The sequence below is a fragment of the Zonotrichia leucophrys genome, chromosome 6, assembly GCF_028769735.1.
Source record: "Zonotrichia leucophrys gambelii isolate GWCS_2022_RI chromosome 6, RI_Zleu_2.0, whole genome shotgun sequence".
Classification (NCBI taxonomy): Eukaryota; Metazoa; Chordata; class Aves; order Passeriformes; family Passerellidae; genus Zonotrichia; species Zonotrichia leucophrys.
This window is the reverse complement of record NC_088176.1, coordinates 35165777-35188525: the sequence shown is the minus strand read 5'-3', so window position 1 is coordinate 35188525 and position 22749 is coordinate 35165777. Positions and strand designations below refer to the sequence as shown.

The 22749-nt window shown below is 46.7% G+C and overlaps 1 protein-coding gene across 2 annotated transcripts in view; it reads right to left on the bottom strand.

The window, feature by feature from the left end:
* The window catches only part of MICU1 (mitochondrial calcium uptake 1), a 93941-nt gene extending 74002 nt beyond the window's left edge, over nucleotides 1-19939 (bottom strand). For both annotated transcript variants that reach the window (XM_064717141.1, XM_064717142.1), the window contains exons 1-3: nucleotides 19891-19939; nucleotides 18476-18554; nucleotides 8218-8379 (exon numbers count right to left, since the gene is read on the bottom strand). In XM_064717141.1, the coding sequence (XP_064573211.1) occupies nucleotides 8218-8378 (161 nt within the window). In that variant the 5' untranslated portion in view covers nucleotide 8379; nucleotides 18476-18554; nucleotides 19891-19939. The remainder of the gene's footprint in view (nucleotides 1-8217; nucleotides 8380-18475; nucleotides 18555-19890) is intronic.
* Between the last annotated feature and the right edge of the window lie 2810 nt (nucleotides 19940-22749).

The following is a 22749-nucleotide window of genomic DNA, read 5'->3' as shown; positions in this document are numbered from 1 at the left end:
GTTTAGGAAGTGACTGAGGGGTGCCACAAATGCCAGGCTCCACTGGTTACGGTCCAGCAGGGAGGGCTGCAAAGCAAAAGCAGAGAAGTGACCAGTCCCCTTGGAATGCAGTGAGCTTTCCCCTACTGCAATCAGATTTCCACCCCACATCAAACCCCAGACTAATGGCCACAGTAAGTTTTCCCAGTCCAAATCACTCAGTGAATTATGACACCCTCTCCCAAAACCCAGACATGCAAGAAACCCTGGGAGAAAGGCATATCATACCACTAAATTCCACCTCTGCTTCCCCAAAAAGATGTATTAAGTGACAGAAATGTGTTTTACCATCAGCACTGCAGGATTCAGGATGAACAACCTTTTTGTTTCAGCTCAGCTGATTTATTTTCTATCTCCAGGAGCTGACAAGCTGTTTTATCCCCTTCTTCCACCAATGACTCTTCTAAACACCAGTGCTGCAGGATTTGTGACAACAAAACTGGAGCTGTTTGTCCTCAAGGTGCAAATAAAACTCTGGCAGAGCCCAGGACCCCTTTTCCCTTGCTGTTCAAACACAAAGATCTTCAGTCAACTCTGCTCATAGGCTCCACACTTCAAATCACTCAGAATCAGGAGCAACTCTCAGAACTGCAACTGGCAACGGGATGATTAAATAAAAAGCAGGATAAATCCCTAAGCCAAACAATGCTCTGGCTTTCCCATGCTTTACTTGTAAAGCAGTTTAGAATGAGACAGAGCTCAGACCACATTAACATCAGTGAAATGATAATCTCTGAGGAGTGTCACAAGCAACACAGCCAACGGTTTGACAACATTATTTCTCTTTCTAAAGGACTCAAACAGCTCAGGGAAACATCCCAGCCTGCCCATAACTTAAACAAACCTGCCTTTACATTGCATTCTGGTGATTTATTCTGGACTAATCACAGGGTATGCAGCTTACACACAGGTGTTGCTCCTTGCCCACTTTGGTACTGCCTGGAGCTATGAATGTGGTCATTTACAGCTGTGTGAGTTTGTTTTAAAAGAGCTGCCCTGGGAGAAAAACAAAAACAAACCAAGATTTTTGAAGTCTCCCAAGCTCTAAACAAAAGGCTACACATACTTCATCCTGCCAGTTTCCTGGAAAACACAGATGTGCTGTGTAATACTAACAGAAGAGCCTGTGTCTGTCTCCCCAGGAACCACAGAATCATGGAATGGTTTGGGTTAGAAGGAGCCTTAAAGATCCTCTCATTCCACCCCCTGCCAGGGGCAGGGACACCTTCCACAGCTTGCAGCAATCTCAGCACATCAGCTTCCAAGAAGGAGCAATGAGGGTAAGTGATCCATCAATTAATTTAAATGCTACCAAAAGAAAAGACAACTCTCTCCTTATCAGCATCCAATAATTCACTGACAGCACAGAACAAGACAGATGGGAATGGGCTAAAGAACTGCAAACTCCACAGTACTGGTGGGAAGAAGACACTTCATCATTTATGGAATGGTTTGGGCTGGAAGGGATCAGCTCAGACAGGGATTCAGAGCTTTCTGGTCCACAGTGGGACAGAACACAGCCCCAGCACAGGGGTCTGATGTAATAAAGTACACAAGTGTTCAGTGAAGAGCAGTATTAATCCTGACTTTTTACATTAAAATGGAGCTTTGCACACTTCCTGTTCTGAAAAGGCCCTGAGTCTCTATAATTTGCTGATATATATTTGTGAGCCTTAGAGCAAAGCACCATCTCTGTGGCCTCACTGAACCAAACTCCCAGAGACAGGACCCAAACCAGGTCCTCCACAAGGATCTTAAGGGAGGGAAACTCCCCAGAGCAGTCCTGCAGCTGATCTGTCCTGGAGAGCTTGAAGTCCATGCTGGCACCTGTCCTGAAGCCTTTCCTGAAAGTTTAATCAGCACTGGCACACCCTTGAGGGGCTGTGGGTTTGGCTGAAAAATGCAGCTGCCAGTGAGGCTACACCAGCAGCACTGACATGGAAGGCTCTGTGCAGGCAGGACACCCATCTTAAGCAGCTCTGAGGGAACCTCTTGGGGAAAGGGACAGAAAAGCAACAGGAAATCAACTGCCTATCTCCACAACTAAGGTGTTCCATAGCAAACAAGCTGGAGAAGAGCTGTATCAGGAAAGATTTGCTCCTGTAGTGCTTGACTGACAGCTAGCAGCCCAGGGAAGGGATAGATGAAATTGAAAAATCAAACTTTTCCAGCACATCCCACGCATTCCCTCAATCCATCAGGCTGTCAAGTCAGTTGCTGCAGTGATACAGACGGAGGCTGTTTGAATACAGGCAGCTTTTTCCTCCCTCTGGTTTATCCAGGTAATGAACTCTGCTCCACACTCAGATCACCATCCCAGCATCCAGGAAAATGAGCTGAGGAGAAAGGCAGAGTCTGGAGGCTGCTTCTCAAGCAAGGTTTAACAGCTATTCCTGAATTAACCACTGAAGGAGCAACACTCTATGTGCACCCTCTCTGTGTATTTTACCTCCCTCTGCTGAAATCCCTGGCTTCCAACAACTGCAGCTTCCATACTCAGCCCACATATAAAAGCCTTTCAGTGCAGATGTCACAGTATGGCTGGAGGATAAAAAAATCCCATGGCTTCAGAAACATCAACCCTGCTGGACTTCCCTCAGCAAGTGGGGACTCTCTCTTCTCCTGCCCTGTTTGATGAGGCTGACTTTCCAATGAAATTCCTGGTGCAGCAGCTTCTGCACAAAAAGGAAATGAAAATACAAAGCCTCCCTTCACTGTGTGCCAAGACCAGCACCAGCCTTTCCCCACAGAGTGTGCCTGCCCTGGCTCCTGAGCCCTACTGCCATGCTTCAACCATTCTCATCTCTTCAGACTTTTTTCCCCTCCAGTGAACTGAATTTGAATCAGACTACTCCCCACCCACTCAGCAATATCTCCCCTGAACTCTTGGAGAAAGCCAATAATCAAGTGTAAGATTGGATTCCTCATCCTCCCCAAAACCACTGAGCTACCAGAGGCCTGCAATGATAAATTCTCTCTTGGGGAACCATTCCTTAAGAGAGCCAAACACCATGGGATATCCATGCAGGAATGATGCTGGGACTCACACTGGGCATTGGCACAACACTCCAAATTGCAGGCCCTGCATTTCTTCCAACAAATCACAACCCCTCCCTTCACAGTATTTTTCTTCTTTGAATGACAGAAGCAGAACAGCATGAAGAAAAAAAAATCACAAAACTTTGTGCCAGAGATAACAGTGCTCAGTTATTCTAATCCTGGAGGCAGTAGCAAAGTATTCAGTACTCAGCTATCAGTTGCTGCTCAGTTCAGAGGGAAATAGAAGAGATGGGCACCCAGGAGTCAGCAAAGCTGCTGTCAGCACCCAGGGGCAGGAGGGAGGAATCCTGCCTGACACATGTTCCTCAGCTAAGAGTCGCCATTCTCCTACATGTAAACAGCTGGGGACATCCCAGAGAGGTCTGAAGGCCACTTAACACTTCAGGGCTTTCATGCTGCAATGAAACAGCAAGTTAGGACATGACATTCATAAAAACAGGCAACCCCCAGGGATCAGGAGAACTTTCAGCAGGGAGCTCTGGCTCATCCTCAGCTCAACCACATTCAGCACCAAAATTAGTCACCTGAAACTTTAATAGGGAATTCACCAGAGAGTTTTCAGGGTCTTGCCACACTCACGGGACTCTACTGCTTTGCTTCCCTCCCCATCTCTCACACACTCAACACAACATAAACTGGCACAATGAATTTGTGGCAAGAACTTCACAAAGGCAGCCACCCTAATGACACCCTAATGCTGTGGTGTCCTGACATTACCCCACTATCCCTGTGAGCAGAAATCTGCTATTACTTAATCCAGGAGATGCTGCTTTCATTTCCAAACAGAGCTCACCACAGTGGGGTTCAGGGCTGATCCTTTCCTTCTCCAGTGTCCATGGAGAAAAACCCTCAGTGTTCAGCCAAAAGCCACTGGAGAGAACACTGAGTTCTTTCAAGACACCGCTCCCAGACCAATGTGTCTTGAAGTCTTAGGAAAAACCCTCAGCACAGCAATCCCAAGGAGAGTCTCTTGAGTGTGTCACCTCTCACAAAGAATTAAAAAAGTATAAAATCACAAAATGGTTTGTGTTGGAAGAGACCTTAGAGATCAGCTTGCTCCATCCCCCTGACATGTAAGCTCATGAGGGCTCTAAAAATAAACTCACATGAATAATACCTCCAATTTTTCATCTTCTCTCCCATACATTAGGTTAAGTTGTACCTGACACATCTACAGCAATAAAACAGGTTTCTTCCTTCTTGACTATGATTTATGTGGTTTCCTTCGTTTTACTACAAGAGAGATTTTTGAAGTCTGTTCCAGCTGGCATAAGATATTTCCAGCAATTCTCCCATTAAAAATGTATTCTAGGCAAATTACTCTAAAGCCCTCGGGACACTGGTGCAAAAAATCACTGCATTCTTAAACAGAGTTACAGAATCCCAAAACCCCTTGATTTGGAAGGAGCCTTAAAGCCCCTCCAGTGCCACCCCTGCCATGGGCAGGGCCACCTCCCACCAGCCCAGATTGCTCCCAGCCCTGTCAGCCTGGCCTTGGGCACTGCCAGGCAGCCACAGCTGCTCTGGGCACCCTGTGCCAGGGCCTGCCCACCCTCACAGAGAGCAATTCTTCCCCAATATCTAAACTAATCCTGTCCTCTGGCAGTGGGAAGCCATTTCCCCTCATCCCCAGTCCCTCTCCAGCTCTCCTAGAGCCCTGTTAGGCACTGGAAGGGCCCCAAGTTCCCCATCCCAACCCCTCTCCTCTCCAGATGGGCACTCCCAGCCCCTGCAGGGCAGAGGGGCTCCAGCCCTGGAGCAGCTCCTTGGCTCCTCTGGACTGGCTCCACAAGGTCCATGTGAGGCAGCAATTTCCAGAGCAACACAGGTGTCCTACCTTTACTCTCACCACTAATTTATTCACAGAAGATAAGAAAAGGATCATAAACTAAGAATTTTCAGTCTGTCAGGCGGAGCACTGGTAAGACTCTGCTTACAGGGGTCACTCTGTGCCCCCAAAGGTACCTTTGCTCACTTCCTCCTCTCAATGTCAGACTGATTAACAAGCTTCAGCACCAGAATGCCAATTTAAGGGCTTTCAGAGGCCCACAGATTCAGCCAAGAAGGGCTGTGACATGAAGAACAGATCTGCAGCCATTTCCAAATGGGTATCAGGAACTAGAAAGTACAAGTTTTACACCAGGATCAGTAATGGAATATTTTTTACAACCGTTAAGCTTGCCACAAACTGTGAGATTTAGTACTTCTCATACATTAGTGCCTCATTTAGAGTAGCCAATGACTGCACCAAGATTAATTTCAATTAATTCAGTTCATTATGCCAATGCCCAGATACTTAATTGCTTCTCTTGCCAGCTGGAAATCCTCAGAGTTTAAGTTATTGCTGAGAAAGGGTAAACTTCATCAGTCTTCTAAGCTCAGCTATTTGCACTGCTCAAGTATTCCCTGCCACAGGAAAGCTGAGCAGCATGAGCTACTCCTGCTGTATAATAATTGAGAGGAGATTCATTCCCCAAAAACAGGCAGCAGGACTTGCCAGAGGGCAGGGAAGGCAACAAGACCAACTCTTACCTGCAGTGAAACAAAGATGCCACCAACCCACCTCCCATCTTAGGGATAATCAAGGCAATTAAATCTGCCTTGCCTCACACAACCAGAGGATTTTTCCATGCATCTCTTTTCACTCCTTGATTTCTTCTCTCCCTTTGTGTGAGCTTCCTTACCCCAGCACTGGCTGCTGCTGCTGTCAGAGCACAACCCACAGAATCCACCTGAAATACACTGGGCTCAGACTGCACCTGAGAATTCCTGTCTTTCTTCACTCCACCATCATCATCTTCTACTTATTTAGCCCAAGAAACTTAAATTTTCCAACTGCTTCTTGATCTGGCCTGGTACATCTTCAATGCCTTAAATGTAAAGAAATATTTACATATTTATCTCTTAGTACTAATTAATTATACTTACTGCTACTTCCTGTGCGAACTCAGGACATACCTGAGTAACTGAGGATGTCATTGCAAACATTCTGTACTCACCTGCTCTCAAACCCTACTGATCACCCAATATCCACTTTCAGAAAGAAAAAGGAAATTTACATTTCATCCCTTATTTCTTTAAACAAGGCTAAAATGCCCACTTGAAAGTCCATTTAAAACTTCCACAGATGTCAGTATGAAAAATTTTCTACATCAAACATATCAGTTTTGTTCCTTGTTGAATGCAGCAGCTTTGTGCCAAGTAATTAAATTAATATTGTAAGCTTGGGTGCACTTTTATTTTACAGTTGCTGACGCTGAGGATTTATTTCATGGCTCAGATAGGAAAGGAATGCTTGAATGTCTGTACAATTCTATTTAGTGCTTTATAAATGTATAAAAGATGAAGGAGGCAGAGCAAGGAAAGGCAAAACGAGTAATAACAGCAAGTCAGCCTCTCCAGATTGATGGGAGTGGTGTCTCACTGCCTGGTTTCTATCAGTGCTCTCAGCTGAGGAAGGTGCCCAAGGGCCTCCAAGGAACAGCAAAGTTCTCCAGGAGCCAAAAACCCCTCCCTGACCCAGCCCTCCACACAGCACAAGCACCATCCTCCTGATAAAAGCAACAGCAGCACTGAAAATGCAGCTGGTGTGAAAAGCAGAGGAACCTGCTAGAGAAGGGAGATATTAACTCCATGACAGCTTCACACAGGACATGATGTCCCACTGACTCTCTGATCATGCTGAGGACAAGGTTTGAAGTGGAAAAACCCCACTCTCCTCCCTGCTGGAACAGGGGAGTTATCCTGGCCGTTCCCTCAGAGGCACTGACTGCATCAGTGCAGATCATTACCAAAATGCAGCACCAAATGACACTGTGCTGGATCACAGTGTTCTTCCTCCACTGAGCAGCTCCTCTTAGCACAGAGCCAGCTCTGACAGCTCTGAGGAACAGCCAGAACAATTCCCATCACCTCTCTCCCACTGCATTAAAACTAAAGCCTTCCAGCCACAGGTGAGCAAGAAACCAGCAACAAATCACCCGAGTATCAGAATGAAAAGAACACAGGCTTTCAGCAAATACTTTATTTTTAGACTCTAACTGCAGTTATGTGCTTGAGTGACAGTGCTGGTGCCACACTGAGGGAAGAGAAGGGAGTCCCTGTTTTACTTCAGGCATGGCACAGCCCCAGGGTGCAGTGAGAGTCACCTCAGGAAAGCCCAAACATCCCCTTGCACCTCAGGTACAGCAAAGAGCTTTGAGCCCCGGAAACCATGAGGTGTCCTAAGGCTCTGACCCTGAAAATGCACATAAATCCTGTGTGCTGCTACCTTCCCACCCAAAAACAGACTGCTCCCTTCTGCTCCTCTGCTGCATTTTATACATCAAGCAGCCAGCAGAGCACACAAAAAACCAGAGGAGCAAACCCTGCCCAGATGTGCTGTTTCAAACAGAAGTTGTGAAAGTGAAGGGTTCTCTCTTCACACCACCACAAACCACCAGGCAGGGAGGAAACGAGGCAGGAAACCACATCAGAGGGCCCGTGTGAGACCACGCCTCACCCCGGCTCTGCTGCATCCCTGAGCAGGGCCAGCAGCAAGGGAGCTCCTCAGGGAATCACCGCACCTGGGCATAGTCACAGAATCACCCCACGGGAATCACCCCGGCTGGAATCACCCCCGGGCATGCACAGAATCTCTGGGTTGGGTTGCAAGAGACCTCCAAGCTCATCAAGTCCAACCCAGCCCTAACACCTGAACTAAACCCTGGCACCCAGTGCCACATCCAGGCTGGTTTTAAACACATCCAGGGATGGTGACTCCACCACCTCTCTGGGCAGACCATTCCAGTTCTTTATCACCCTTTCTGTAAAAATCCTTTTCCTAATATCCAACCTATATTTCCCTTGGTGCAGGTTAAGGCTGTGTCCTCTGGTTCTGTCAGTGCTGCCTGGAGAAAGAGCCCAACCCCAGCTGAGCACAGCCACCTTTCAGGAGCTGTACAGAGTGATGAGGGCACCCCTGAGTCTCCTTTTCTCCAGGCTGAGCACCCCCAGCTCCCTCAGGGGTTCCTCACAGGGTTTGTGTTCCCAGCTTTCCTTCCATGCAGCAGCAGGACGAGCAGGAGCACCACAGGTACTTACCAGGGGCAGGCAATACATTAGCAATGCACGCATTACCTCTGCCACAGGAACCTGGCACTGGCCGTGGCCGCAGAGGTGCCGAGGAAAGCCGCCAGCAGGAGCCTGCGCCGGGTGCCGGGGTGCGGGGCCGTGCCGTGCGAACGCCGCGCCACCGCCGCCAGCGCCGCGGCCGCGGGCAGGAAGCGCAGCCGGAACATCCTGCGGAACGAGAGCGCTGCGTGAGCAAACAGAGCTTCCCAGGGCTGCCTGGCCCCAACCAGGGAAACTTTCACAGGGTAACTCACGGGTGTTCGTTACCTGTCCTGAAAGAGGCACGTAATCTGTTTAATAAATAAATACTTGTGTTAGGTATTGGCACACACCCGGCTGTCACATCCAGCTGCTTATCAGAGTTATTCCAATTCCTCAGCCTTTCCCCAAAACCCTCATCAAGAGGGAATCTCACCTTCCCACAGAGGCTGTGTGTGAAAAATGTGTATTTTAGGATTGGCTTTTTGCAAATATACAAATGAATATTATATATGTTATGTTAGAAAGTGATGCTGTATTAATTTTATTAAGTAGTGTGTTAAATCTAGTTTTAGGTTATAACAATGTTAAAATAGAAACGATGCTATGTAGGATACTTTTTTTAAGAGAGGACTCACAGCAAGATAGCAGCCACAGGACACCCAAATCTTTCAGAAAAAGAGAATTTATTCCTCCATATCAGAAGAAATAAACTTCTCCCTGCCTGGCTCAGCCCTGAAGACACTGTCAGGATTCAGAGGCAGGAGCTGACACTGCCCAGCCAGAATCCTGTGTTTGAATGGAATTTATGCATCATGGATGAGGTGTAGGAATATACAACAGGCTGTTGCTTTTTAGGGTTAATCCTCTGTTAATGTGGGGCCTTTCTGGGGCTTATTTTGCCCAGAAAGAGGTGCCCAGACTGTCTGTAACTCTTTGTTTCTATTGTCTCATATTGTCCTAATCCAAATTGTCCAAATTATTATTATTCTAATTATATTGCTGTTTTTATAACCAATTTATTCTCATTAAACTTTTAAAAATTGTAAAAACAATTGGCGTTTTTCACCCTGTGGACTCCACAACCCTGCAAATGTTCAAGGCCAGGCTGGATGAGTCTTGAGCAACCTGGTTTAGTCAAAGTGTCCCTGCCCTGCAAAGGGTTGGAACTGGATGATCTTAAAGGTCCCTACCAACCCCAACCATTCCATGATTCCATGAAATATTTACAGCCCATCCCATCTCTCAATTTCCAAGACATGGAAGATAGCAATAGACCTGATAAGCAACCACAGCAGGTAAGAGACATTTGGCCAGAAGCAAAGTCACAACTGGATTTTAAAAGGCAAATTTAGCCAAATAACAAGCAAACCTATCAAGCAAAACCCAACCCAGGCATTTAAATTTTCCTAAGAAAACCCTACTGTTCTTAAATCCCTTTTTTAGCCAGCCTGGAGCAAAACATTTACATGCAACTGTAAGTACAGGGCCAGTTTCAAAGTGTCAAAACTTATAAAATCCAATCCATACCCCATCCAACAGAACAGAGACAAATGGGAAAGCAGAGCTACAAATCTAAATATAATTAGACCAGAACCACAGAAACACAACCCCATCACACACCAGCTGCAGGAGGCAAAGCAATTTTGGTGGCTCACAGCACTGAAGGCACAGGGTAAATGCTGCCTTTGAAAAGAAAATTTGCTGCATGTTCTTGTGAAATAAAGGTTTCATTTCTGAGGCAAATGCAATTTTTTCATTCATAAGGTCAGCCTTAAAATTGGACACAATGGTAAAGGAATTCCTAAAAAACCCCACAGAGCAGAGGAGCAGCAGCCTAATTTTTCCTTTTATTCCCCATTCTTGCCATTCTACTCACATATTCCCAGGCAGTGAATAACCACAGAATACAAAAATAAAAAGCCACAACTGTTGTTTTCTATTTGCTTCAGCAACACAGGATGCCACCACAGCATTCTGCTAAACCTTCACTTCCAAAAATGAGGACCCTGGGCCCTGTCTGTGCCGTGTTAGGCCATTGCCCCCTGCTGCAGGTCAGGGTTCCACAGTGGAGGGATGCACAGTTTGGGATGGGAACAGAGGAAGAGGCAGGGAAGAACCATCAAATATCCAGCAGATAATTCTGAGGGCTGGAGCTCAGTGTCTTTAAGGCAGGTGGTGGAGAAGGCCCTGAAGACTTCATGGCACAGTAAAAAACAATGAAAAATTGTTAATAAATCACTTAACAGTGGGTTTTTCCTAGCAGATGAAAACTTTTGTCTTAAGACAAGGGAGGTGGGATGGAGCTCAAGAGAAGGTGGAGGTGGCAAAGCCACAGGCTGCCCATCCTTCCCCACCCTGGTTTATGGGCAAACACCACAAATTTCAGGGCTCACAGTGAATCCATCCAAACAGCATCCATCTGATATTCATCTGTGCTCCTATTAAAATTGGCATCATGGCTTTGCTTATTCCTTTTCAAATAAACAGGTTTAAAATTCAAATGTTAACAGAATGCAGGCAGCTCACAGCACTGATCCTCCAATCCTCTCCAGCTCTGAACAACAATGAGATGCTTATGAAAAACAACCCTGATCTCAAATTTTAAATTATTTCCACTCTACACAAACCTGATGCTCCCATTTGGTCTCCAGGGATGAATTTCTGTTCCTTATGCAGAGGAAAATCTGCATGTGCTCCTTTCCCCAAGGAGCTATCCCTGCCCTTTCTAGGGTTCCCCATCCCAATTCCAGCTTTATATTCCTAACATGTATTGGGGAAGGGAAATCTTGCCAGTATCATTTCATCAACCAAAATGAAAATTAAGCCCCACAGCGTTTACTTGGGAGCTTGAAGAGATTTTTTACAACATTTCTGATTGTTGGCTTTAGTACTGCATAAATGTTTACTCTGCCTGAGCCTTAAGAAACACTAAATTATCTGCCTTGTCCAAGCAAGCTCCATCCTTGATTCTGCTGGGATGTTTACCCAGAGTGTTCACTGGGTACCAACTGCCTGAGAGAGCTGAAAGCAGCCAGTTCTCACGAGCACCCCAAAATAAAGAGCATCCTTATCTCACAGCAATTAAAGAATCCCTCTGGAAGCGGAATTTTCCATCTGCAATTTCTTCAATCTCTCACAGTTTTCTTTTTTTAAATCAGAAGTGCCATGATATTTGGTATATTTGGTTAACAACTCCAGGCACTGAAGTCAAGACCACTTGAGAAAGCTGATGCTCACTTTTTGAAAGATTAAAAATAAGCATCTTGTCCTGTGCAACAAAAAATTCAACACCACAGTTTGCAGTAGGACAAGGAATAAAACTGAGATCAAGTATAAAACTCCCATCAACTGATGTGATTACAGCTTACAATAAGAAACAATCCCCATTCCTGAATGATTTACTGTAATAAAGGATTATTTTTTTATAGGATACAACAAAGCAGCCCAGAGGGAAAGGAAAAAAAAAAACAACAAACACATTTTATGTTTGCTTATTTTCATTACTTTGGAGTTATCATGATGCTCTAGCACTACAGCTACAAGGAAATCTGTAAACTGTATTTATGTTTTCAAGAGATAAGCCAAGCTTACCTTAAATTCTTGCTCAGAACAGCTCTGTAGTTACTTTCAGAGGTTGAATCAATACCCTTGGACAAATGAAGCAGTTGGGGCTTTTTCCCAGAACAGAATGACCCATCTACTTTTATTTATGCCACAATTCATAGGTGGTTTTGTTTAAGCAGAAGAATCAACAGAGAGACTCAAACCCAGCAGGAAAACACCACATCCACCCAAAACAGGCTCCATCCAAACTGAGACCAGGCAGGTCAGGTGAGAAGAAGAAATGCAACATTATTTCCCAGTTACACCAGTTCTGGCTCAATGTGGGTGTTTGATTTCCCCAGACCATGACCCTCTGCCAATCTGCTCTCCAAGGAAACTGAGACCAGCTGCCCACCCCTGGCCTTTCCAAGCCCTAGATTGTTCCAGATAATGCAGATAAGAATTGGAAGATCCCAACTCTTGCATCCTTTTTCAGATACCAAAAGGAGAGAACAAAGGCTTGCTCCTGTTTTTCCAGCCCCCTAATTAGCTCAGGATTCCAAGACTGAAAGCACTGAGCAGCTCAGCTGGGGAAAAGGGACCTCCCCCACTTGGGTACCCCAGCACGGAACTTTCTTGGATCTTTGGGGGATCCAGAGCAGATAAAACACTTGAGGCAGCATTGAGATGTCAAAGCTGGCCCCCCAAAGCATGTGAGAGGGAGAACAGTAATTCAATCAGCCAGGGTGTTTAATTTTTCATCAGAGAAGGGGTCACAGACACTTTTTTGAACAATTTTACAAGAACATGATAAGCCCATGAATTAGTGCAGAATGTCAATTGTAAATTTAAATATATACTGCTGTGCAGGAAAATATTCTGAAAAACCCTGTATTTAGGAGGCACTATTTAGGCATAAAAACTCCAGCACAGACTGGCTGAGATGGAGTCAGTAAGAGCCCAAAGAGCTTTCTGGAGCTGTGTGTTTGTTAAAAAGCCAAGTTGGACGTTGCCAGAGCACATCAGGACATCCTGACCCACCAGATGCTGTAGGAAAATTCCTCACCTGTTCCCACCTCAGCTCCTGACTGTCAATTATCCCTCAGCCCTGCTCACTGAAGCCAGAGCCAACAGCAGAGGAGTGAGGGTAACAGCTCCCAGCTCTCCTGAATGCATCTTCTTGAGAGGATTGGGAAGAGGGGAAGGAAAAATTAAAATGGGGGAAACAGCCCAACAAATCCAACGGAAAGGAAAAGTCAATAGGCAAGGGAAAGGCTGAAGCAATCAGGAGAAAAGTTTCACCATTAACACTGAGATTCATAAACCAGGAGAAAGAAAACCCCACAGCTTCAAGCTGCCTCCCCCAAGATCAGCTATGACTTCTCCTTCCCAGAGCAGCTGGGGCTGCCCCTGGATCCCTGGCAGTGCCCAAGGCCAGGCTGGAAGGGGCTGGGAGCAGCCTGGGATAGGGGAAGGTGCCCCTGTGGCACCGGATGGGCTTTAAGGTCCTTTCCAATGGGAATTATTCCATTATTCCATGAAATTTGTACAAGAATAACTCCTGAAGGGGTGCCAGGAGGTGCATTCCAGCTAATGAAGCACCTGGATCCCCTCCTTCCCCCATTTCCAGGACAGACCCAACAGCTCCTGCTCTTTTCCCCTCCAAGCTTTCAGCTTTCCGAGCACAATTTTGAGAGAAAGGATTTCACACCTTACTGAAGTTATTAGCCTACCAAGACACATAAATCAGTTTTGGGAAAATGAAATCTAGCAGCAAAAGTAATTTGTCCTCAGGTAGGAGATTGGGGCAATATTTGATCACATTAATTTTGCTGGAGAGGAACCACATTTGTTTCAGAGCACGACTCAAATTGATGTAGAGTCTACCAAGTATCAATCAATGCAGGAACCTCAGCCACAGCCCAGCAATTTCTTTTTAACTGTCACTGCAGGAAAGTTCCACCTCTTCCTAAAATCCTCAGCCCTGGAAATGACCAATCCCAAGTCCACAGCTCTGTAACTGCACCCAGCCATGGCTCAGGGATGATCAGTGACACTCTCCCCTCATGAGCTGCTTTACTCTGTACTTTACAAACCATTGTACTGATTTTCAGGAGAGATGATGCATTGCAAACACACAAACTTTTAGATTTAGCTTTAATAAGGCATTTTCAGAAATTGCAGCTGGATTATTTATAAGGATGTGGGACAGTAGCTGGCTTGGGCTTCCCTTGCAAGGGAGGCAGGAGTGTTTACATACTGGGGAAAGATTTTGGTGCCACTGCACTGGCAGAAGAAACTCTGCAAACTCAACAGCAACCCCAAATTTCACCTGAGAGCTGAGTGGCCAGAGGATCTGAGAGTGGATGGATGCAGCCACCACAAAGCACAGCTTTGGAGACAGAGATGAAAAAGGAGTGTATCCAAACAGAGTAACCTGGGCCCATCTGTGGCAGCAGCACTGAAAACAGCACCTCCAGCAAGGCTGCACCATTTCCTTGCTACCTCAGACTGTCAGACTCCAGCAATGCTCTGCAGGTTTCTAGGAGGCAGCTATGAACTTGCACAGAAACAAATGCCAAATGCTGCTTTTTCTTGATCCAAGCTTCCCTTCCCTTCCTGCACTCAAAATGCAGCACATCCCTTCAGCCTTTCCACCTAGAAAACATTACAGTAAAGCCCAGCCATGAAAAGCTCCCTAAAAACACCTCCAGAGATGTCAGAGGGAATTTAGAAGAGCTGTAAAAATAAAAACCGACCAAAAATCTTCTCACCCTTATTGAGGATAACAATCCTGCTTCACAAGCTACTTCTACCCTGCCCAGAAGTGTGAAATTTCCTTTTTCCAGTGCTATTCTCAAATAACCAGGCTGCCTTTGCAAACCAGCCACTGTGCACCAGAGCACAGGTATTTCCAGCCTGACTTGAGGAGCAAAGGATCACCCAAGAACTGCTGGCAGAAGGGTAGCAAACATTACATGGCTGCCTTTTCCTATAAAAACTTACAGCCAGCAGGAATGCATCTGCTTAATGGCTGACTCATTAAATTGCCTTGCACAATCTGTGGCCACAGGGCATGATTTCCCTGAGAATTCCTGACTTTTCCACAGAATGGGGACTCTCCTTGAAGCTCCATCCAACAGACATCCACCTGCATGTACCTCACAAGAAACAAAAAGTATCTCAGAGTAGTCACATTTAAGAAATGTTTATGGCCCATTGGGCTCTAAGAAAAGCAGTGTTAACTCCTAAAGGATAAAAATGAAAAATTAATTCTGGAAGAGAAAAATTTAGAACAAAGCAAAAGCCTCCCTAGGCTGGCAAGGTGGCAGTTTGGCAGGTTTGAGTTACCTGCAGATACAATTCCAGCTCCAGAAAGAGACAAAGGTTTTTTGCAGGGTGACAGAGTGGATTGTCTCAGAATTTGATATGGTGAAGGCTGAGCTCCTCTGTGACAAGGAGGAAAAAGATTTGTGAACCCCCCCAGAACCTGAATATCTCAATGTGGTAATTTCTCCTTGGCTGAAGTTGCCTTTCAAACAGAAACATCATCTACAGCCACATCTTCAAGAAAATGTTTCTTCCTGGCCAAAGAGTCATGCTTTGGGGGCTTTCTGTTCTATACAAAGAAATTTCAAATTAAAAACTTATTGAAACAAACCAAAAAATTCACAGCACCTGTGTTTCATTTACCAGATGGAGGTAATTTGGGAACTCAGGAGAAGAGTATAGCATTGCTTTTCCCCCCTCTAAAAAGGAAAAGCAGGTCTGAATCACTGCAGCTGCTTTTCCAGCAACACATTGTTGGATTAGCTTGAGCTTCAGAGAGGAGAACATGGATAAGCCAGGCTGGAGCCCTGTGCTTTCAGAACACAGCCTGAGGGCTCAGTCTCAGCAGGAAAAAGCCAGCAGCAAACACCTGCCTCCATCCAAGGTGGGCAGGCAGCACACCTCAGGTACCTGTCTGTATCATAACTGAGATTTTGTGACAAAAAATTACAAAAACCCCACTGCTCTTCCAGCTCCTGAAGCTAAAATGCCAGAGGTGGGAAGCTTGCACCAAACAAAAGAAAGCAGAGAGATTCAGGTGGTGGTACAGAACACAGCTGGTCCATACAGACACTGGGGCTGGTGTGTGGCAGCACAGCAGCTCTGCCTGCATCACACACAGCCCACGGATTCCCTGGGCTCGTGTTCCAAGCACAGCTCAGCTGCAACTTCTCTTGGCCCAAACCACGACCTTCTTCCTTGTTCTCTGCATGAGGAGCTCAGACTCCACATCACAGAGCCAAAGTAAGAGAAACTGTGCTGTTGTGAGCTCTTCAGGATGGGGTGAGAGATGAGAATTTGACTTCTCAGAGTGTTGATTTATTATTTTATGATACTATATTAAAAGAAAAGATATACTAAAACTATACTAAAGAAAGAGAAAGGATACATCAGAAGGTTAGAAAAGAATGATAATGAAAGCTCCTGGCTGACTCCTCAGAGTGGGACACAGCTGGCTGTGATTGGTCATTAATTAAAAACAATTCACATGGAACCAATCCAACATTCACCCGTTGGTAAATGATTTCTAGACTATATTCCCAAACAATCAGGTAATTATTGTTTTCATTCTTTTCTGAGGACTCTCAGCTTCCTAGGAGAAGAAATCCTGGCAAAGGGATTTTTCAGAAAATATCATGGTGACAAGAAACAACTACAGGAATTTTAGCTTGAAAGACCTTGGAGACCCAGAAAGAATCCCCAGCCCAAACTCTGTGCCAGTCTCAGCACAAAATTCCCAGTTACAACTGCAGTGCTTTGGTTCTTCCAACCTTATCCTGCCCCACAGCCAAGGAGCTCCTCACATGACTAAAATGAAAAGCTGCTCTCAAGAGAGGTGAAATGCAGAATGCACAGAAGCAAACTCCATGGCAAGTGTCTCTGGGGACAAACAAGTCACTGTACTCACAGACAGGGCAGCAGACAAACAGAACCAGAATTTACTACCCAAGGACTTTTCAGTAAGTGCAGAAGCCACAGTAAAACAATTCATGATCTAACAGTCTGCTTTTCCTCTTTTAAAGTATCCTAAATCTAAAGCTAAGAGGTGAGGCTGCCACAGGCTTTGGATGGTGTGTGCTTAGGGAGACAAAGTGCCTCAGGCTCCACTCACTTTCTGCTAGAAGTCTGTGTATTTTCTGCTTGAAGTGTCAAATGCATCACCCTAAAGATAAATATTCATCCTCAGCCTTTCAGTACCAACAAAAGAGAGGGAAAATGATTTTGGACAAGGACATGGAGCAAAAGGACAAGGGAGAAGGGGCTCCCACAGCCAGAGGGCAGGGCTGGATGGGATATTGGGAATCAGGAATTGTTCCCTGGCAGGGTGGGCAGGCCCTGGCACAGGTGCCCAGAGCAGCTGGGGCTGCCCCTGCATCCCTGGCAGTGCCCAAGGCCAGGCTGGAGCCACCTGGGACAGGGGAAGGTGTCCCTGCCATGGCAGGGGTGGCACTGGATGATTGTTAACAGCCTTTCCATGATTCTGTGTGTAAGAGGGACCCACACCATTTGCACCATGTTTTCTTAGAACAATTCAGTTTAAAAAAGAAAGGCAATACTCATCTCAAAGGTGTACAACACCCAAAGACCCTGGGTAACTGCTTCCTGCTAAATTACCCCAAACAACATCATCCCACTGAAGTCACATCTACACCAAGACACTTTGGCACCCCTTCAACATCCCAACAGGAAATCACAGCACCTGGAATTAATATAATTAAAATTAAGTTTATTTTTATTGTTGTACCCAAGCATCCTCAGCCCTGCTGCACTGAGCTAAAATATTGAGCCCCAATATGTCAACTGGGAACTTGGGAAGAAGAAAACCCAGTACTTCCATATCCCAGCTCACTTCAGGAAGTGTTACTGCAGCAACTGCGACATCATGAAACAATGTGTTTTTATAACAATAATAGGATTGCTACAGAACTTGTTTTGCTCAAGAAAATAAAAATGGTTATTGCCACATACCAGACCTAAACAAGCTGGTGGCTCCCTCAGTTATCACCTGAAAAAAAAAAATCTGAGATGCTGCTTCAAATGATCAGCAAGGAAAACTGAGGACAACTGGATCATCTCTCCTCAAACTCTGCCAGGATCTTACCCAGGAACCTGCAGGGAGCAGTGGCACACAGGGCACCCCAGAGGGTGCCCAGCAGGCAGACAGTAGTGATGGAACCAAGGCCCATCATTCCTTTTCCTCCAGGGTGCGGCATTTCAGCTCCCTTGGCTCAGGAAGCATGAGGGAATACCACAAAGGCTGCTGCAGGAAATGGGTCATGGGGAGAACAAGCCACTTCCACAAGGAAATAAAGAGGGGTTACATGAGCTTAAGATTCACTGACCAAACACATTTTTAGTGACCACTTGAGGTTTTTTTTGTGTTGCGAGTTTTTTTACATTTTATGAAAGTGCTGGAACTGCTGAGGTTGGTTTGACAGAAAGCTCCAGGCAGACAAACTTCCTGCAGGGCTCAGTGTGCCCAAGCACTTGCACCAGGAAAGTCAGCACAACTTTGCACACTGCAAAAAAAGGCAACTCATTCTCCTACAGCTTTGAGAAAAGCCCTAAGAGAACACTCCAGGACAAGAATAATTCTACACAAGGTATATTATTCAGCCAAATTATGAATTCAGCAGTTAAAGCACCTGAGAGCAGGGAGTTGCACAGCACTCAGCAACACCATCCTCACCTGAAATGGATTTGCTCCCAGTTTGCAGGTCAAGAGGTCACAGGGAACACAGGGAAGTATTTCTCAGCTGGGGCCTGTTCTAAAAATGAGAAAGAAACATAATAAAGATCATAACTTGGTGCTGCACCCACTTTCCCTCCTGGCAGTCATGCCCTGCAGTGCTCACATGTATCGACCTCAGGAAATGCATCTCGGACTGAGCCAAAAAAAGCCAGGAGGAGGAGGAGGAAAATGGTCAACAGCTGAATAAAGGAATTAAAGATAAGCCATGCCTTTAATTCAAGCCCCAGCTGGCAATGAGGATTCTAAAGAGAAACCTCTAAAAATCCTGCCTGGTTTGACCTGCCCACCCCCCCAGACCCCACTAAACACAGCCAGGTTTACCATCCTTCCCAAGCAGCTCATTAAACTACAGGCAAGCACAGAACACATAAATCACGTTGTGATAAACATCAGGCATTTCTGTGCTCCGAGCAGTACGTTAACTCGAATTCACCCTAAAGGTTTTCCGACACAGACTGCACATCAAGCACAGCTGGGGCCATTCAGCGCAGTTAAAGCTTTAAGGAACCTCTATCAAGAGAAAGTGGCTTGACGTGAGGGTGATAACTCACGCAGCCCGGGCAGCGCCGCCGGCGATCCCACAACAGCAAGAAAAGTAACCCAAATCTACTCTCCACGGTGGGAGCTCCCCAGAACTCCCTGCAGGGCCCCGGTACCGAACCCCGGCGGGTCCCTCCTTCCTCCGAGCGCCGCCAGGAGCCCCGCCAGCCCCGCGGGGTCCCCGCCCGGGGGAAGGCACAGGGACACTGCGGGACACGGGATGGAGCAGCCACAAGAACACGGCATCCCGAGCCCCGCGTGGCCCGGAAAAACTGTTTGTGCCGGGCAGCAGCTCGGTCTCAGCCCCAAGGCCCGGCACCCAGCACCCCTCACTGCCGGAGCCTTGGGGTCCCACAGCTCCGAGGGGCAGGACCCTCCTATTCCCGAGGCCTTGGGGTCACACAGCTCCGGGAGGCAGGACCCTCCTATTCCCTCAGCTCCGGGAGGCAGGATCCTCCTATTCCTGGGGCCGGTGACACCCCTTAGCCCCGGGAACCCCAGCTCGGCCCCCGGGACTCCCCTCAGCCCTCTGGCCTCAGCAGACCCCACATTCCGACTCCCCCGAGACCCGGGAACCCCAGCTGAGCCCTCAGGACTCCCCTCAAGAGTCCCCTCAGCCCTCTGCCCTAAGCAGACCCCACATTCCGGGGCCTTGAACTTCCCCATGCCTGGGGAACCCCCCTCCCCGCCCAGTTCCGGGCCCTGGCATGCACTCAGCCCGGGCCCCCATCACTCCCAAGGCCGGGAGCACCGCAGCCCCAGCACCGCGAACCCCCCAGCCCCGACCTGTGCCCCCTCAGGACCCCGCTTACCTCAGCCCCGCCGCCGCTGCCGCCGCCCCGCCCGCCGCGCGCGCGCTCTTCCGGGGGCGGGGCCTGGGCGGCTGTGGGCGTGGTCTGCCAGTGGGGGGCGTGGCCTCAGCGCCTGCCGGGCGCCGTGAGGGGCGCGGGGGTCGCTGCGGGTTTTGGGGGATCCCTGTGGGTGTTGGGGTTCAAAAAGTTCTTAGTGTAGGTCAGGAGAGGCTTTATACAGCGTGTGGTGAGTGCTCCTACGGGAACTGTGTGTAGGGGCTGAGGGGAGTGGGTGTAGGGCATTGAAGAGTGTGTGGGGCCTCAGGGGCTTAGATGTACTTGAAGGCCTGTGTATAGGATCTCAAGGGTCCATATATATATATTAAAAAAGAAAAATAATATATATGTGTGTATATACATATATACATATATACATATATACATATTTATGTATACATACATATATATGTATATACATATATATATACATATATGTATATATGTATATATATGGGTTCTGTGAGGTCTGTACATAAGGTCTGAGGGTCCCACCTATCTATAGGTAGATAGATAGTCTGAAAGGTCTGTGTATAGAGTCTTAGAGGCCTGTCTATGGTGTGTATATATATAGAGAGATATATATATATATAGGTATACATGGATATATATGCTCTGAATGGTCTGTATATAGGGTCTCAGGGGTCCATATATAAAAAAATATACATTAAAATATATATAAAATATAAATGTGCATATATATATTTTGTATATCTGTATATATATATATATATATTTATGTGCATATATATATATGGGTTCTGTGCTGTCTGTATATAAGGTCTGAGGGGCCCACCTATGTATAGGTAGATATATAGTCTGAAAGCTCTGTATGTAGGGTCTGAGAGGCCTGTAGATAGGATCTGAGGGGCCTATACACATATATTATATATATATATACATATATATATATGTATACTGAAAGGTCTGTATATAAAGTCTCAGAGGCTATATATATATTTATATTTTTATAAATATATACATATATATATATATATGCTTTGAAAGGTCTGCATATAGGGTCTCAGAGCCCATACCTGTAGGTCCCTGAAAGCCTGTATACAGTATAAAAGCAGCATATTTCTAGGTCCTGAATGGCCTGTCTATATGGTCTTAGAGGGTTATGTACCGGTCCTGAAAGGCTTGTATGCACTGTACAAGGAGTGTCTCTATAGGTCCTGGTTAGCAGGGCTGAAGGGCTTGTGTATAGGGCCTGAAAGAGTGGTATATGGGATCTCAGGGGCTTTTATATGTCTACAGAATCATAGAATGTCAAGGGGTTGGAAGGGATCCTAGAGATCATCTTGTTCCTGTGCACAGGGACACCTTCCACCATCCCAGGCTGCTCCCAGCCCTGTCTAGCCCGGCCTTGGGCACTGCCAGGGATCCAGGGGCAGCCCCAGCTGCTCTGGGCACCTGTGCCACCCTCAGAGGGAGGAATTCCTCCCTCCCCCAGGGCCATGGGTGGGTGTGGCAGCAGCTGCAGCCGTGCCCAGTGGCCAGGAGTGCGATGGCAGCAGGAAGGGAAAGTGAGAAAGGCACGCCTGGGTCATGTGCACCTCGGCATCCAGATCAGAGGCAGGACTCTCTGCTGAGAGGGCTAATTTTAGCTACTTTAATTTTAGTTGCTTCCAGATGCCTCTTGGACTGGCTCTCCTCAGGCTTTAATGTACCCCCCCATTAAAAAACACATTTTCCAGAGGTATAAATAGACAGTGATTGCTCTTGAGGAATCCAGGAGGCTGCCGAATCCCGACACTGCCCTCCCAGTGTCACTGGGGGTTTGTAGGATGAACCTTTTGGCCAAGCTTAAAGGGATCCCAGAGGCTTAGAGGGGTCTCTGTGTGGCTGAGGTCCAGATCCCAAAAAGGGGTGGGAGGAGCAGCCAGCAAACAGTGGCATGTTTGGGTAGCTCAGGTCTGAGTTGGGATGAGACAAGGATTGCCATCCTGCCCAGTCCAGGGGAGTTTTCCCCTCCTGTCCTGTTGCTTCATGAGAAGCTGGGCAGGGCTCAGCTTACAGAGGGTGGCCAACACCATTCCTTTATTGGCCAGTAGACTCTGCCCCCATCTCAGGGCTGTGCTCTTTTATCTGCAGTAACCTGGAAGCACCAATGTTTCTTCTAAATAAAAGGAGATAAAAAGCACTTGGACTTGGGATCCTCCTGAATTTCTTGCTCCACCCATGCCTAGTGCACCTGCAGGATTTTGCATCAGTCTCCAGGTGCCTGATTCTGCTTTATCAGAGCCCTGGACATCTGTAGGGGCAAAATTAGCTAATCCAAAATTTAAATAACACAGATACATTGATGAATCTATGGACTAAAAGATAATTTAGCTTTTGTTCTTCCTAGCTGGTTTATTTAATCCAAGAACTGTGGGGCATGGGCAGGTTTTCCAAAGTGATGGCTTTGCTATGGCTTATCCACACTCACCTTCTCTTCCATCAGTGTTTTATTTGCAGGAGGGAACAATCCATGCCTCTCTCAGCAGTGACAGGATGGTGGATGAGGGTTTGCAGCTTAGGTTTTCCACTTTCCCACTGCAATAATATTAATTGCAAACTCTGGTGTGCTTTTCTCCAGCCATTCTTCTCAGGAGCAGCTTTCCAATATTCAGCCAGGTGTAATTATGAGCACCAGGAGAAAGCCTTGTTAAATACATTATTTTATTTAGGTTTTCCTAGAGTGGAAGATGCTTCTAGCAGGAGCCATTTGACATGAAATGACAGGGTTTCATTTTGGTGCCAATATCCTCACCCCTCTCTCTCCCTGAGCCTTGGGGAGCCGTTCCCTGCTGGCTCCTTTAATTGCCTGGGGTATTG